Raw genomic sequence first — 13,510 nt, forward strand, 5'->3', positions numbered from 1 at the left:
TAGCAGTGGAGAAGTCAGTGGTCCTAACTCATGTCCCATTACTAATCTGTATAGCAGTGGAGAAGTCAGTGGTCCTAACTCATGTCCCATTACTAATCTGTATAGCAGTGGAGAAGTCAGTGGTCCTAACTCATGTCCCATTACTAATCTGTATAGCAGTGGAGAAGTCAGTGGTCCTAACTCATGTCCCATTAACTGTATAGCAGGGGAGAAGTCAGTGGTCCCAACTCATGTCCCATTACTAATCTGTATAGCAGTGGAGAAGTCAGTGGTCCTCATGTCCCATTACTAATCTGTATAGCAGTGGAGAAGTCAGTCCCATTACTAATCTGTATAACAGTGGAGAAGTCAGTGGTCCTAACTCATGTCCCATTACTAATCTGTATAACAGTGGAGAAGTCAGTGGTCCTAACTCATGTCCCATTACTAATCTGTATAGCAGTGGAGAAGTCAGTGGTCCTAACTCATGTCCCATTACTAATCTGTATAGCAGTGGAGAAGTCAGTGGTCCTAACTCATGTCCCATTACTAATCTGTATAGCAGTGGAGAAGTCAGTGGTCCTAACTCATGTCCCATTACTAATCTGTATAGCAGGGGAGAAGTCAGTGGTCCTAACTCATGCCCCATTACTAATCTGTATAACAGTGGAGAAGTCAGTGGTTCTAACTCATGTCCCATTACTAATCTGTATAGCAGTGGAGAAGTCAGTGGTCCTAACTCATGTCCCATTACTAATCTGTATAGCAGTGGAGAAGTCAGTGGTCCTAACTCATGTCCCATTACTAATCTGTATAGCAGTGGAGAAGTCAGTGGTCCTAACTCATGTCCCATTACTAATCTGTATAGCAGGGGAGAAGTCAGTGGTCCTAACTCATGTCCCATTACTAATCTGTATAACAGTGGAGAAGTCAGTGGTTCTAACTCATGTCCCATTACTAATCTGTATAGCAGTGGAGAAGTCAGTGGTCCTAACTCATGTCCCATTACTAATCTGTATAGCAGGGGAGAAGTCAGTGGTCCTAACTCATGTCCCATTACTAATCTGTATAGCAGTGGAGAAGTCAGTGGTCCTAACTCATGTCCCATTACTAATCTGTATAACAGTGGAGAAGTCAGTGGTCCTAACTCATGTCCCATTACTAATCTGTATAACAGTGGAGAAGTCAGTGGTCCTAACTCATGTCCCATTACTAATCTGTATAGCAGGGGAGAAGTCAGTGGTCCTAACTCATGTCCCATTACTAATCTGTATAGCAGTGGAGAAGTCAGTGGTCCTAACTCATGTCCCATTACTAATCTGTATAGCAGGGGAGAAGTCAGTGGTCCTAACTCATGTCCCATTACTAATCTGTATAGCAGGGGTTCCCACATGTTTTGCTTTGCGACCCACCAATTAAGGTGTCTGTTGAGTCGTAACCCACCTTAAGGGTTGAGCAGTGAAAAAGCAGTCCCGACCCACAGTTTTGGAACCACTGCTCTATAGAATATAGAATGGTCCACTGTGTTAAGACGTTGACCTTTCACCCTTGTGACCTCTCCTCTGTGTTAACTCCAAAGGCAGCGACAAAAACTACCACCAGTGGCTATTCACAGTAAAGGTAGGTCCTGCATTTCAACCCACAAAAGTGCCCATATTTAACACAGTCACATGAGTAAATAAACTGTTGATTTCTCATATGCTGAGAGAGAAAGTTTAGGGAATTTCTTTTATGGTAGAAAACAATGGCAACATTTCTATGACTGTTGCCATGTAATTGTTAGCTGTGCCGCTAACAATTGCTTTGTCTCCAACAGAAAGGGGGCGGTGCTATCTTTAACACAGTGAGGACCAAGGCTAACCCGGCCATGAAAACTGTCTATAAGTTTGTAAGTGTCCCTCTATCATGACAATTACACCATGACCCTCCCAAAATATTTCACTGTTAACTCTCGCCATATTGCTGCCACTTTCTAAAGGGGCCATCTGCAGTTCAAACAATAACACATTGGTTTTGGTAATGAGCTTAGGGATGTGGCTGGAGAAATGTAACCACTTTCAAATTAATAGACAGCTCTGGATGCAAGGACTGACCATCCATGATATTCAAATTATAGTTTTAACCATGTTTTGAAGCTATATAGTGTTTGTTTACAATTACATTGTTTACAAACAATTGCGTAAAACAAGCTTATATTTTGGGATCTGGTGGAGTACAAGCGTTGAACTAAGCTCATGAGGCATCTGTAAGTTATTTTCTTCAAGAATCAATGGTTATATACACTCACCAGCTAGTTTATTAGGTACACCCATCTAGTACTGGGTCGTTCCCCCCTTTGCATCCAGAACAGCCTGCATTCTTCGGGCGTGCATTCTCCAAGGTGTCGGAAACGTTCGTTGCTCAATTGGTATCAAGGGACCTAACGTGTGCCAGGAAAACATTCCCCACACCGGTACACCACCTACACCCGCCTGTACCATTGACACCAGGCAGGAGTGGTCTATGGCGTCATGCTGCTTATGCCAAATCCTGACAAATCCACAATAGTATTCGTTGGATCAGGCAATGTTTTTCCACTCCTCAATTGTCTACTGTTGGTGAATGCGTGCCCACTAGAGCTGCTTCTTCTTGTTTTTAGCTGATCAGAGTGGAACCCGGTGTGGTCGTCTGCCGCAAAAGCCCATCCGTGACAAGGACACCACTGTTATTTATTTGTTTGTGGCCCGCCTGTTAGCTTGCACAATTCTTGCCATTTCCCTTCAATATCTCTCATCAACGAGCTGTTTTCACCCACAGGACTGCTGCTGACTGGATGTTTTTTGTTTTTCGCACCATTGTAGGTAAACCATAGACACTGTCGTGCGTGAAAAGCCTAGCAGGGCGGCCATTTCTGAGATACTGGATCCAGCTCCCCTGACACCTACGATCATATCACGCTCAAAGTTGCTTAGGTCACTTGTTTTGCCCATTCTAACGTTCAAACGAACAGTAACTGAATGTCTCTGCCTGTCTGCCTGCTTTATAAAGCAAACCACGGCCATGTGACTCACTGTCTGTAGGAAGGGTGTACCTAATAAACTGTCCAGTGAGTGTATGTACAGCGCATTCAGAAAGTATTCAGACCCCTTCCCCTTTTCCACGTTTACTTGCGTTACAGCCTTATTCTAAAATTGATTCAATTATTTATTGTCCTCATCAATCAACACACAATAGCCTATAATGTCAAAGCAAAGCAGTTTTATTTTTTTTATTTTGTAAATGTATTAAACATAAAAAACAGATACCTTATTTACGTAAGACTCGAAATTGAGCTCAGGTGCTTCCTGTTTCTATTACTCATCCTTGAGATGTTTCAACAACTTGATTGGAGTCCACCTGTGGTAAATTCAATTGATTGGACATGATTTGGAAAGGTACACCTGTCTATATAAGGTCCCACAGTTGACAGTACATGTCATAGCAAAAACCAAGCCATGAGGTCAACGGAATTGTCCGATTTTGTCGAGGCACAGATCTGGGGAAGGGTACCAAAACATTTCTGCAGCTTTGAATGTCCCCAAGAACACAGTGGCCTCCATCATTCTTTAATGGAAGAAGTTTGGAACCACCAAGACTCTTCCTAGTTCTGGCATCCTAGCCAAATTGAGCAATCGGGGGAGAAGGGCCTTGTTCAGGGAGGTGACCAAGATCTTGATGGTCACTCTGACAGAGTCCAAAAATGGATGTAGCAACTGCTGATAGCCCCTTTAAAGGTAGAACGCAAGATGACTCCTGACTTACAGACATCAACAGAAACTAAATCTGCTAAATAACCCTTTGTGTGTTTTCCCTCCAAAGGCTAAAGATCATGCCAGGATGGGGATAAAGGAAGTCAAGAGCCGACTAAAGCAAAAGGTGCCTAGTTATTTGTGTTCAGCGTTTGGGTTTTGTTCATCTTTATCAATGTCTGTCTTTGGTCCAAATCACCGCCTGAAGAACAACTTCACAGAACACAACTGACACACACAAATGCGCTGCCACTCAATGGACGACAGAATTCACTCACTGATGTTTTTTCCTCTCCCACACCTGGCTGTCACTCTTCCTTCCGCTGTGTGTTTATCTCTCCAACCTGACTCTCTTTTGACCTCTCACCTCTCCAACCTGATCTCCTTAACTTGACCCTCTCAACTTGACCTTCTGTTGACCTCTCATCTTGACACTCTCAATTTGATCCTATGTTGACCTCTCACCTCTCAACTTGACCCTCCAACTTTACATCTTTACAATTCTGCTCCTTCATCTTGGTCCTTTCCCTCCCTCTCTCACACCCTTTCTCCAAATATGGCCCTATTATGTTCCTTAAATCCTCTATCTGCCCCTCTAACCCCTATTTGGCCCTCCTTTTATCCTGCTTTGGCCGTCCCCTACCCTTGTACCCCTCACCTATGCCCCCTCCACTATAGCCCTGTAGGGCCTCTTCCCTCGACCTTCCACTCCCCCTCTCCCTGCATGGGGACCATCACCACCACTACCCCCTCCAGCCACGCCAACCTCCTCCGTATTCTTGTGCCCCTCTCCAGGAGCTGGCAGAGAATGGCTACTCCTCGACAGTGGGCACTGGTGGCACAGGAACGGGCACCGGGGAGGAGGGCACCACTGCCGGGTCGCCCACCTCCACAGACGGAAAGGACGGCAGCGCCCGCACCTGGGACGAACGGCGTCCTATCACTGTGCACTTTGGACAGGTGGGTGAGAGGAACAGGAGGGATAGAAAGTGGGGTGAATTTGAGAGGTCAATGAGGGTGTGTGTGTGTGTGAGAGAAGGCCTCCTATACTGTAAGTCTGCAAAACCATAAGCAGCATATAAAACCTCATATCTTCAACTGTCTGATCTCTCCTCACTGACTGTCAATCTGTTGGACTGACTGTTTTAATGCTGCTATATTTAGGAATGACACATATGCTCCTAAAAAAACACTACTTTCCTATAGTCACAGTTGTTTAAAGAAAAGTCTCCCCCAGTCTTTCCTATTTACAGTCATCGTTATAACTATAGAAATATCTATCTGATTTACACAGTGTGACTGTCCTCCTTTTGCTACTGTGCTGTCAGTTCTATAATTTTATCACAATCGTTGTTATTGGTTCTCTATCGTTCCATCTCTTTTGTTGCACTCATTCCTTGTTGTTTCTCATGTTTCACACGCTCTATCATGCATGTCTCTGAGTCTCCACTCGCTCTGATCCATCCTGTCATCCATGTCTCTGAGTCTCCACTCGCTCTGATCCATCCTGTCATGCATGTCTCTGAGTCTCCACTCGCTCTGATCCATCCTGTCATCCATGTCTCTGAGTCTCCACTCGCTCTGTGATCCATCCTGTCATCCATGTCTCTGAGTCTCCACTCGCTCTGATCCATCCTGTCATCCATGTCTCTGAGTCTCCACTGGCTAAATGTAATAAAACCATTGGATCTCATTTCTAAATAATACTATTGGATCTCATTTCTAAATAATACCATTGGATCTCATTTCTAAATAATACCATTGGATCTCATTTCTAAATAATACCATTGGATCTCATTTCTAAATAATACCATTGGATCTCATTTCTAAATAATACCATTGGATCTCATTTCTAAATAATACCATTGGATCTCATTTCTAAACGTAATAATACCAACGGATCTCATTTTTAAACAATAATAGCATTGGATCTCAGTTAAACCATTCCACTAGTTAGTGTCTAGCAACCCTAACTAAGCTGGAGTGAAATCAAGCGTAATACTTTACAGTCAACATAAAATAAATAAAAAATCAAATCAATACTTAGTCGCCATACTCCAAGACATAGTGTTGTTAAAGCTTTAAACAAGGAGAAGGTTAAGAGGTACTCTGGTCTGAAAAGCATCTCAACCACTGTCACCCACGTTGTGTCACCATGACCACAGGGGACTCCAAGACACATCACCGTGACGATGGTGACACCACGCTGACAGAGGACCCCGTTCATTATGTCGCTATGGTAACCCCCCCAGTAGCCCTCATGCCTCTGCCTCCTCCGCTGCTATGAAGAGAGAAAAGAGGGGAATGCGGGTGAGAAGAGAGAGAGAGAGAGAACGTTGTTGAGGTTTTGCTCCCAGCACCCTCCATCCATCTCTTCCTCTCATTATAGCGCTGAATAATTAGGACACACACGTCCTCTCTCTTTCTAATATACACACACACCTGTCAGGACAACGTTCGTTAAAAGCATTGTCATCCGCAACGAGGATACAGTGTCAGTTAGCTGAGACTTTGTTCAAGGAGGGCCTAGCAACATCTGTTTTTGTGTTGGTGTGGGTACGTGGTATTGAGTGGAGGGGATGTTGTAGTGGTTGTCTAATGTGGTTGTGTGGTGGGGATTGTCTGGTGTGGTTGTCTGGTGGGGGTTGTCTGGTTTGGTTGTGTGGTGGGGTTGTTTGGTGTGGTTGTGTGGTGGGGTTGTCTAATGTGGTTGTGTGGTGGGGGTTGTCTGGTGTGGTTGTGTGGTGGGGGTTGTCTAATGTGGTTGTGTGGTGGGGGTTGTCTAATGTGGTTGTGTGGTGGGGGTTGTGTGGTTGTCTGGTGGGGGCTGTGTGGTGGGGGTTGTCTGTGGTTGTGTGGTGGGGGTTTTGTGGTGGGGTTGTCTGTGGTTGTCTGGTGGGGGTTGTTGTGTGGTTGTTATGTGGATTGTCTGATGTGGTTGTGTGGTGGGGGTTGTCTGATGTGGTTGTATGGTGGGGGTTGTGGGGTTATGTGGATTGTCTGATGTGGTTGTGTGGTGGGGGTTGTGTGGTGGGGATTGTCTGATGTGGTTGTTTGGTGGGGGTTGTGTTGTGGGGCTTGTGTGATGTGGTTCTGTGGTGGGGGTTGTGGGTTGTGTGGTGGGGGTTATGTGGTGGTGGTTGTGTGTTGGTGGTTGTGTGATGGGGTTGTCTGATGTGGTGGTTGTGTGATGGTGGTTGTGTGATGGGGTTGTCTGATGTGGTGGTTGTGTGATGGGGTTGTCTGATGTGGTGGTTGTGTGATGGGGTTGTCTGATGTGGTGGTTGTGATGATGGGGTTGTCTGATGTGGTGGTTGTGTGATGGGGTTGTCTGATGTGGTGGTTGTCTGATGTGGTGGTTGTGTGATGGGGTTGTCTGATGTGGTGGTTGTGTGATGGGGTTGTCTGATGTGGTGGTTGTGTGATGGTGGTTGTGTGATGGGGTTGTCTGATGTGGTGGTTGTGTGATGGGGTTGTCTGATGTGGTGGTTGTGTGATGGTGGTTGTGGGGTGATGGTGGTTGTGTGATGGGGTTGTCTGATGTGGTGGTTGTGTGATGGTGGTTGTGTGATGGTGGTTGTGTGATGGGGTTGTCTGATGTGGTGGTTGTCTGATGTGGTGGTTGTGTCTGATGTGGGTTGTCTGATGTGGTGGTTGTGTGATGGGGTTGTCTGATGTGGTGGTTGTGTGATGGGGTTGTCTGATGTGGTGGTTGTGTGGTGGGGTTGTGTGGTGGGGTTGTGTGGTGGGGGTTGTGTGGTGGGGTTGTGTAGTGGGGTTGGGTGGTGGGGGTTGTGTGGTGGGGTTGTGTGGTGGGGGTTGTGTGGTGGGGGTTGTGTGGTGGGGGTTGTGTGGTGGGGTTGTGTGGTGGGGTTGTGTGGTGGGGTTGTGTGGTGGGGGTTGTGTGGTGGGGTTGTGTGGTGGGGTTGTGTATTGTCAGGCAGGGATGCAGACTAAATAAGGAATATGTGAGATTGGGTCACTCCATCTGAAGAAGAAACAAATATGTACATGTAATGTAGTGTGTGTGTGTGTGTGTGTGTGTGTGTGTGTGTGTGCATCCATATACAGAATGTTTGTGTGTGTACATTATCATGTCCCTCCATTGCTATTTATGTGTGTGACCCCTGGGTGTCTCTGGTGCAGCCCCTCCGAGAGCCTCCCCCTCGGCCCCCTCCTCCCAGGCTCCAATGCGGCAACGCGCGGCCTGTGAGTACCTGCCCACTCTACCCCTCTACCTCTAGTCTCTGGCCTTGGCACCTGAGTTTGTGAAGTGGTGTTTGTGCGTGTGTGCGTGCGTGCTTATCGACTGGTATCCTGTCAGAGTATGCGTCACAGGTATGTTCCATCTATCATGCTGTGCTCTCAGAGGTACAAGGTGACCTTTGAACGACAGGTAGCCTAGCGGTTAGAGCGTTGGGCCATTAACCAAAAGGTTGCTGGTTCAAATCCCTGAGCCGGCAAGGTGTAAAAATCTGCCCTTCTGCCCTTGAGCAAGGCAGTTAACCCACAACAATAACTGCTACCCAGGTGCCGATGACGTGGATGTCGATTAAGAGGGGTTGGGTTAAATGTGGAAGGCACATTTCAGTTGAAGGCATTCAGTTGGAAAACTGACTAGGTATCCCCCTTTCCTTTCCTTAACCTACCGTTGACTGGAGGGACAAATCTACTCCCATTCATTCACCTGATCTTTCTGCTCTGTTTCAGTGTGTATACCTGAGTTTTCTCCTGTGTGTGTGTGTGTGTGTGTATGTGTGTGTGACATCTAGTGCACAGCTCTTTAACAGTTACTTAAACTCATGGCTGCTAAGCCACTGTCGTATGTTACACTGGCCTGAGCTATTTCTCTGGAGCTTGTGTAATGCTTCTCTTTACATTTCCCTTCAATCCTATTACTGGTCCCGAGGACCCACAGGCTTTGGTTCTATCCCAGCGATAACAACCCCCACCACACAACCACATCGTTCTAAAGATCCTTAAGAAAAGGTGTCATCATTCATGGTGCAATGATGAAGAAGCTCCCCCTATCGCGCGCGCACACGCACTCACACCCACACACTCACACACACACTCTCTCACACACCACACCACATAACCCCCCCCACCCATGACCTCCCTCCCTGCTCAGGATTAATTAAGCCTTTCACTTTTTACACCCATCCCTCCCTTTCCTCTCTTCTTCATCCTCTCACTCCCTACCTCGCTATTGTTTCCCAGCCTCTATTGTTTCCCAGCCTCTATTGTTTCCCAGCCTCTATTGTTTCCCAGCCTCTATTGTTTCCCAGACTCTATTGTTTCCCAGACTCTATTGTTTCCCAGACTCTATTGTTTCCCAGACTCTATTGTGTCCCAGACTCTATTGTATCCCAGACTCTATTGTTTCCCAGTCTCTATAGTTTCCCAGACTCTATTGTTTCCCAGTCTCTATAGTTTCCCAGACTCTGTTTCCCAGTCCTTATAGTTTCCCAGACTATATTGTGTCGCAGTCTCTATAGTTCCCCAGTCTCTATAGTTTCCCAGTCTCTATAGTTTCCCAGTCTCTATAGTTTCCCAGACAATATTGTGTCACAGTCTCTATAGTTTCCCAGTCTCTATAGTTACCCAGTCTCTATAGTTTCCCAGACTATATTGTGTCCCAGTCTCTATAGTTTCCCAGACTCTATAGTTTCCCAGACTCTATAGTTTCCCAGACTATATCTATTGTTTCCCAGTCTCTATAGTTTCCCAGTCTCTATTGTTTCCCAGTCTCTATTGTTTCCCAGACTCTATTGTTTCCCAGACTCTATTGTTTCCCAGACTCTATTGTGTCCCAGACTCTATTGTATCCCAGACTCTATTGTTTCCCAGTCTCTATAGTTTCCCAGACTCTGTTTCCCAGTCCTTATAGTTTCCCAGACTATATTGTGTCGCAGTCTCTATAGTTCCCCAGTCTCTATAGTTTCCCAGTCTCTATAGTTTCCCAGACTATATTGTTTCCCAGTCTCTATAGTTTCCCAGACTCTATAGTTTCCCAGACTCTATAGTTTCCCAGACTATATTGTTTCCCAGACTATATTGTTTCCCAGACTCTATTGTTTCCCAGACCCTCTATTGTTTCCAAGACTATATTGTTTCCCAGACTCTATTGTTTCCAAGACCCTATCTATAGTTTCCCAGACTATATTGTTTCCCAGTCTTTATAGTTTCCCAGACTATATTGTTTCCCAGACTATATTGTTTCCCGGTCTCTATAGTTTCCCAGGCTCTGTTTCCCAGTCTTTATAGTTTCCCAGACTATATAGTGTCCCAGTCTCTATAGTGTCCCAGACTATATTGTTTCCCAGACTCTATTGTTTCCCAGACTCTATTGTTTCCCAGTCTCTATTGTTTCCCAGACTATATTGTTTCCCAGACTCTATTGTTTCCCAGTCTATATTGTTTCCCAGACTATATTGTTTCCCAGTCTCTATTGTTTCCCAGACTCTATTGTTTCCCAGACTCTATTGTTTCCCAGACTCTATAGTTTCCCAGACTATATTGTGTCCCAGTCTCTATAGTTCCCCAGTCTCTATAGTTTCCCAGACTCTATTGTTTCCCAGACTCTGTCTATAGTTTCCCAGACTATATTGTTTCCCAGACTCTTTTGTTTCCCAGTCTCTATAGTTTCCCAGTCTCTATAGTTTCCCAGACTATATTGTTTCCCAGACTCTATCTGTTGTTTCCCAGACTTTATCTATTGTTTCCCAGGCTCTGTTTCCCAGTCTTTATAGTTTCCCAGACTATATTGTGTCCCAGTCTCTATAGTTTCCCAGACTATATTGTTTCCCAGATTATATTGTTTCCCAGTCTCTATAGTTTCCCAGTCTCTATAGTTTCCCAGACTCTGTTTCCCAGTCTTTATAGTTTCCCAGACTATATTGTGTCCCGGTCTCTATAGTTTCCCAGACTATATTGTTTCCCAGACTCTATTGTTTCCCAGACTATATTGTGTCCCAGTCTCTATAGTTTCCCAGACTATATTGTTTCCCAGATTATATTGTTTCCCAGTCTCTATAGTTTCCCAGTCTCTATAGTTTCCCAGTCTCTATAGTTTCCCAGACTCTGTTTCCCAGTCTTTATAGTTTCCCAGACTATATAGTGTCCCAGTCTCTATAGTTTCCCAGACTCTATTGTTTCCCAGACTCTATTGTTTCCAAGACCATATCTATTGTTTCCCAGACTATATAGTGTCCCAGACTCTATAGTTTCCCAGACTCTATAGTTTCCCAGTCTCTATAGTTTCCCAGTCTCTATAGTTTCCCAGACTCTATTGTTTCCCAGTCTCTATAGTTTCCCAGTCTCTATAGTTTCCCAGTCTCTATAGTTTCCCAGACTCTGTTTCCCAGTCTTTATAGTTTCCCAGACTATATAGTGTCCCAGTCTATAGTTTCCCAGACTCTATTGTTTCCCAGACTCTATTGTTTCCAAGACCCTATCTATTGTTTCCCAGACTCTATTGTTTCCAAGACCCTATCTATTGTTTCCCAGGCTCTATAGTTTCCCAGACTCTATTGTTTCCCAGACTCTATTGTTTCCAAGACACCCTCCCCCCACACACACACACACTAATTAGTCTTGTAGTTCTTTCCTACCTCCTCCCACTGAGTTTGACCCTCTGGGTTACGGTCAGGGCTGGGGGCATCTTGGGCAGCTGGAAATACCAGATTACATTTGACCTCTAACCCCTCACTGAACCCCATGACCTCTGACCACACCTGGTCTCTAGCTGTAGGGTTGCTCTGTTATGACACATCCTACCCCATCCAAGGTGTCTTTGGTGTCAGACAGGAGAAGATCACTATATTCTGTGTGGATATGACATTTGACCTATCAACTGATATTCACATACGGGCTAATGTCTAAGCATGTGTATTGACATATCAACATGCATATGGGCTAACATATGTGCACAATATTTTGTGTCTGTGTCCGTTAGTGTAACTCGATTAGAATAGCTTGTTTGTGAGTTTGTTTTATTTTTTATATTTCCACAGGCCCGTCCACCTAGGCCTCAGGTGGCCAAGAGACCTCGCAGCAACGTGGGCCTGGAGAGTAGCCCTGAACAGTAAGACCACCAAGCTACACTATACACATCCCCATCATCACCATCATCGTTATCACCTAGTTCCTCATAAGCTACACTTTACATATCCTCAAATCACCCATCATCTTCATCATCTAGTCCCTCATAATCTACACTATACACATCCTCATCACCCATCTTCATCATCATCGTCATCACCTAGTTCCTCATAATCTACACTATACACATCCTCAAATCACCCATCTTCATCATCACCATCTTCATCACCTAGTTCCTAATAAGCTACACACTTACTGAGGTCTGCAACGACAACAAATTGTTTTAGTTTTCATTTGGACAGGGTTCTCCAGCTCCAGTGCTGATAGATACTGGATGTGCAGGCTTTTGCTCAAGCCCTGCAGAAATCCAAAAAGGAAGAACACAATTAATTGATTATTTTGGACTGAAGTTGGAGAACCCCGTCCTATACTAATAATGAAGAACTTGCAACTATACCCACTACCATGTTATTGACACATACACAAACACTTCATCTACATACTCACTACCAGAAATGCACATATTAGCCGCAGTATAATGTATGCAGATACATACCATGATATCCCTGGAAACCCTCTATTTATGTTGGTACTCAGCCCCACAGTCCCAGAAGCTTGTATGAGAGCTTCTGAGGGCTAGTGTGGCATGAAGCTAACCATTGGGAGTTAGCCAATTTCACAGTCTCCTGAGGTGTAGAGTAGCATAAAGCTAACCATTGGGAGTTAGCCAATTTCACAGTCTCCTGAGGTGTAGAGTAGCATGAAGCTAACCATTGGGAGTTAGCCAATTTCACAGTCTCCTGAGGTGTAGAGTAGCATGAAGCTAACCATTGGGAGTTAGCCAATTTCACAGTCTCCTGAGGTGTAGAGTAGCATGAAGCTAACCATTGGGAGTTAGCCAATTTCACAGTCTCCTGAGGTGTAGAGTAGCATGAAGCTAACCGTTGGGAGTTTAGCCAATTTCACAGTCTCCTGGGGTGTAGAGTAGCATGAAGCTAACCATTGGGAGTTAGCCAACTATTCTCAATACATTACACCTCGGGGTTTCCAGTGTTTTCAGTTCATAGTGTGTTTGTGATTTAACTGTGAGAAAGGTTCAATCAAATATTCATGGAGTTTTTAGGCTGGACTTGGCCACTAGATTAACAAAGCTGTAACAATCTAAGTGTGTTATTCAAAGGTTGTGGGAATGCTTATTTGTTTTTTTTTTATACAATGCGTGGGTCTAATCCTGAATGCTGATTGGTTAAAAGTTAAAACCACTTGATTGAAGACCCACAGACGACACTCAGACTCGTGTTTGGTGAAGTCTACATTTGTTTGCTGCCCTCTTGTGGCCTATGAAAATAAGTTGTTGGATTGGTCTGTTACCAATGAAGAAAAATATGTCACAGGCCAAGACTAAGATTTCTCTCTTTCAGTCTTTTTCAATCATCTCTCCATTTCTCACACCTTATTGAAAAACAAATAAATCATTCAATCAAATTCAAGTGTTCTGTTCTATATCTTTCAGTCATACATAAATTATTTTTTAAAGATAACCTTTCACACAAAATCATCTGATATACAAAAAATGATTCAATTTTCTTTCTCTTTGTCTCTCTCTCTCTCGCCATCCTCTCTCTCTCTCCATCCTCTCTCTCTCTCTCTCTCCATCCTCT

At 44.6% G+C, this 13,510-nt stretch overlaps 1 protein-coding gene across 5 annotated transcripts in view; it reads left to right on the plus strand.

Annotated features, from left to right (window-relative positions):
• dennd1a (DENN/MADD domain containing 1A) overlaps positions 1 to 13,510 on the plus strand; it is a 215,850-nt gene that overhangs the window by 196,868 nt on the left and 5,472 nt on the right. For 3 of the 5 annotated variants that reach the window (XM_065017252.1, XM_065017255.1, XM_065017254.1), the window contains 6 exons: positions 1,559 to 1,599; positions 1,796 to 1,867; positions 3,817 to 3,873; positions 4,542 to 4,706; positions 7,893 to 7,955; positions 11,762 to 11,832. In XM_065017252.1, coding sequence (XP_064873324.1) covers positions 1,559 to 1,599; positions 1,796 to 1,867; positions 3,817 to 3,873; positions 4,542 to 4,706; positions 7,893 to 7,955; positions 11,762 to 11,832 — 469 coding nt within the window. The remainder of the gene's footprint in view (positions 1 to 1,558; positions 1,600 to 1,795; positions 1,868 to 3,816; positions 3,874 to 4,541; positions 4,707 to 7,892; positions 7,956 to 11,761; positions 11,833 to 13,510) is intronic. The other 2 variants (XM_065017253.1, XM_065017256.1) reach the window with 1 other exon arrangement.

This window comes from Oncorhynchus nerka, linkage group LG4 (genome assembly GCF_034236695.1).
Source record: "Oncorhynchus nerka isolate Pitt River linkage group LG4, Oner_Uvic_2.0, whole genome shotgun sequence".
Lineage (NCBI taxonomy): Eukaryota > Metazoa > Chordata > Actinopteri > Salmoniformes > Salmonidae > Oncorhynchus > Oncorhynchus nerka.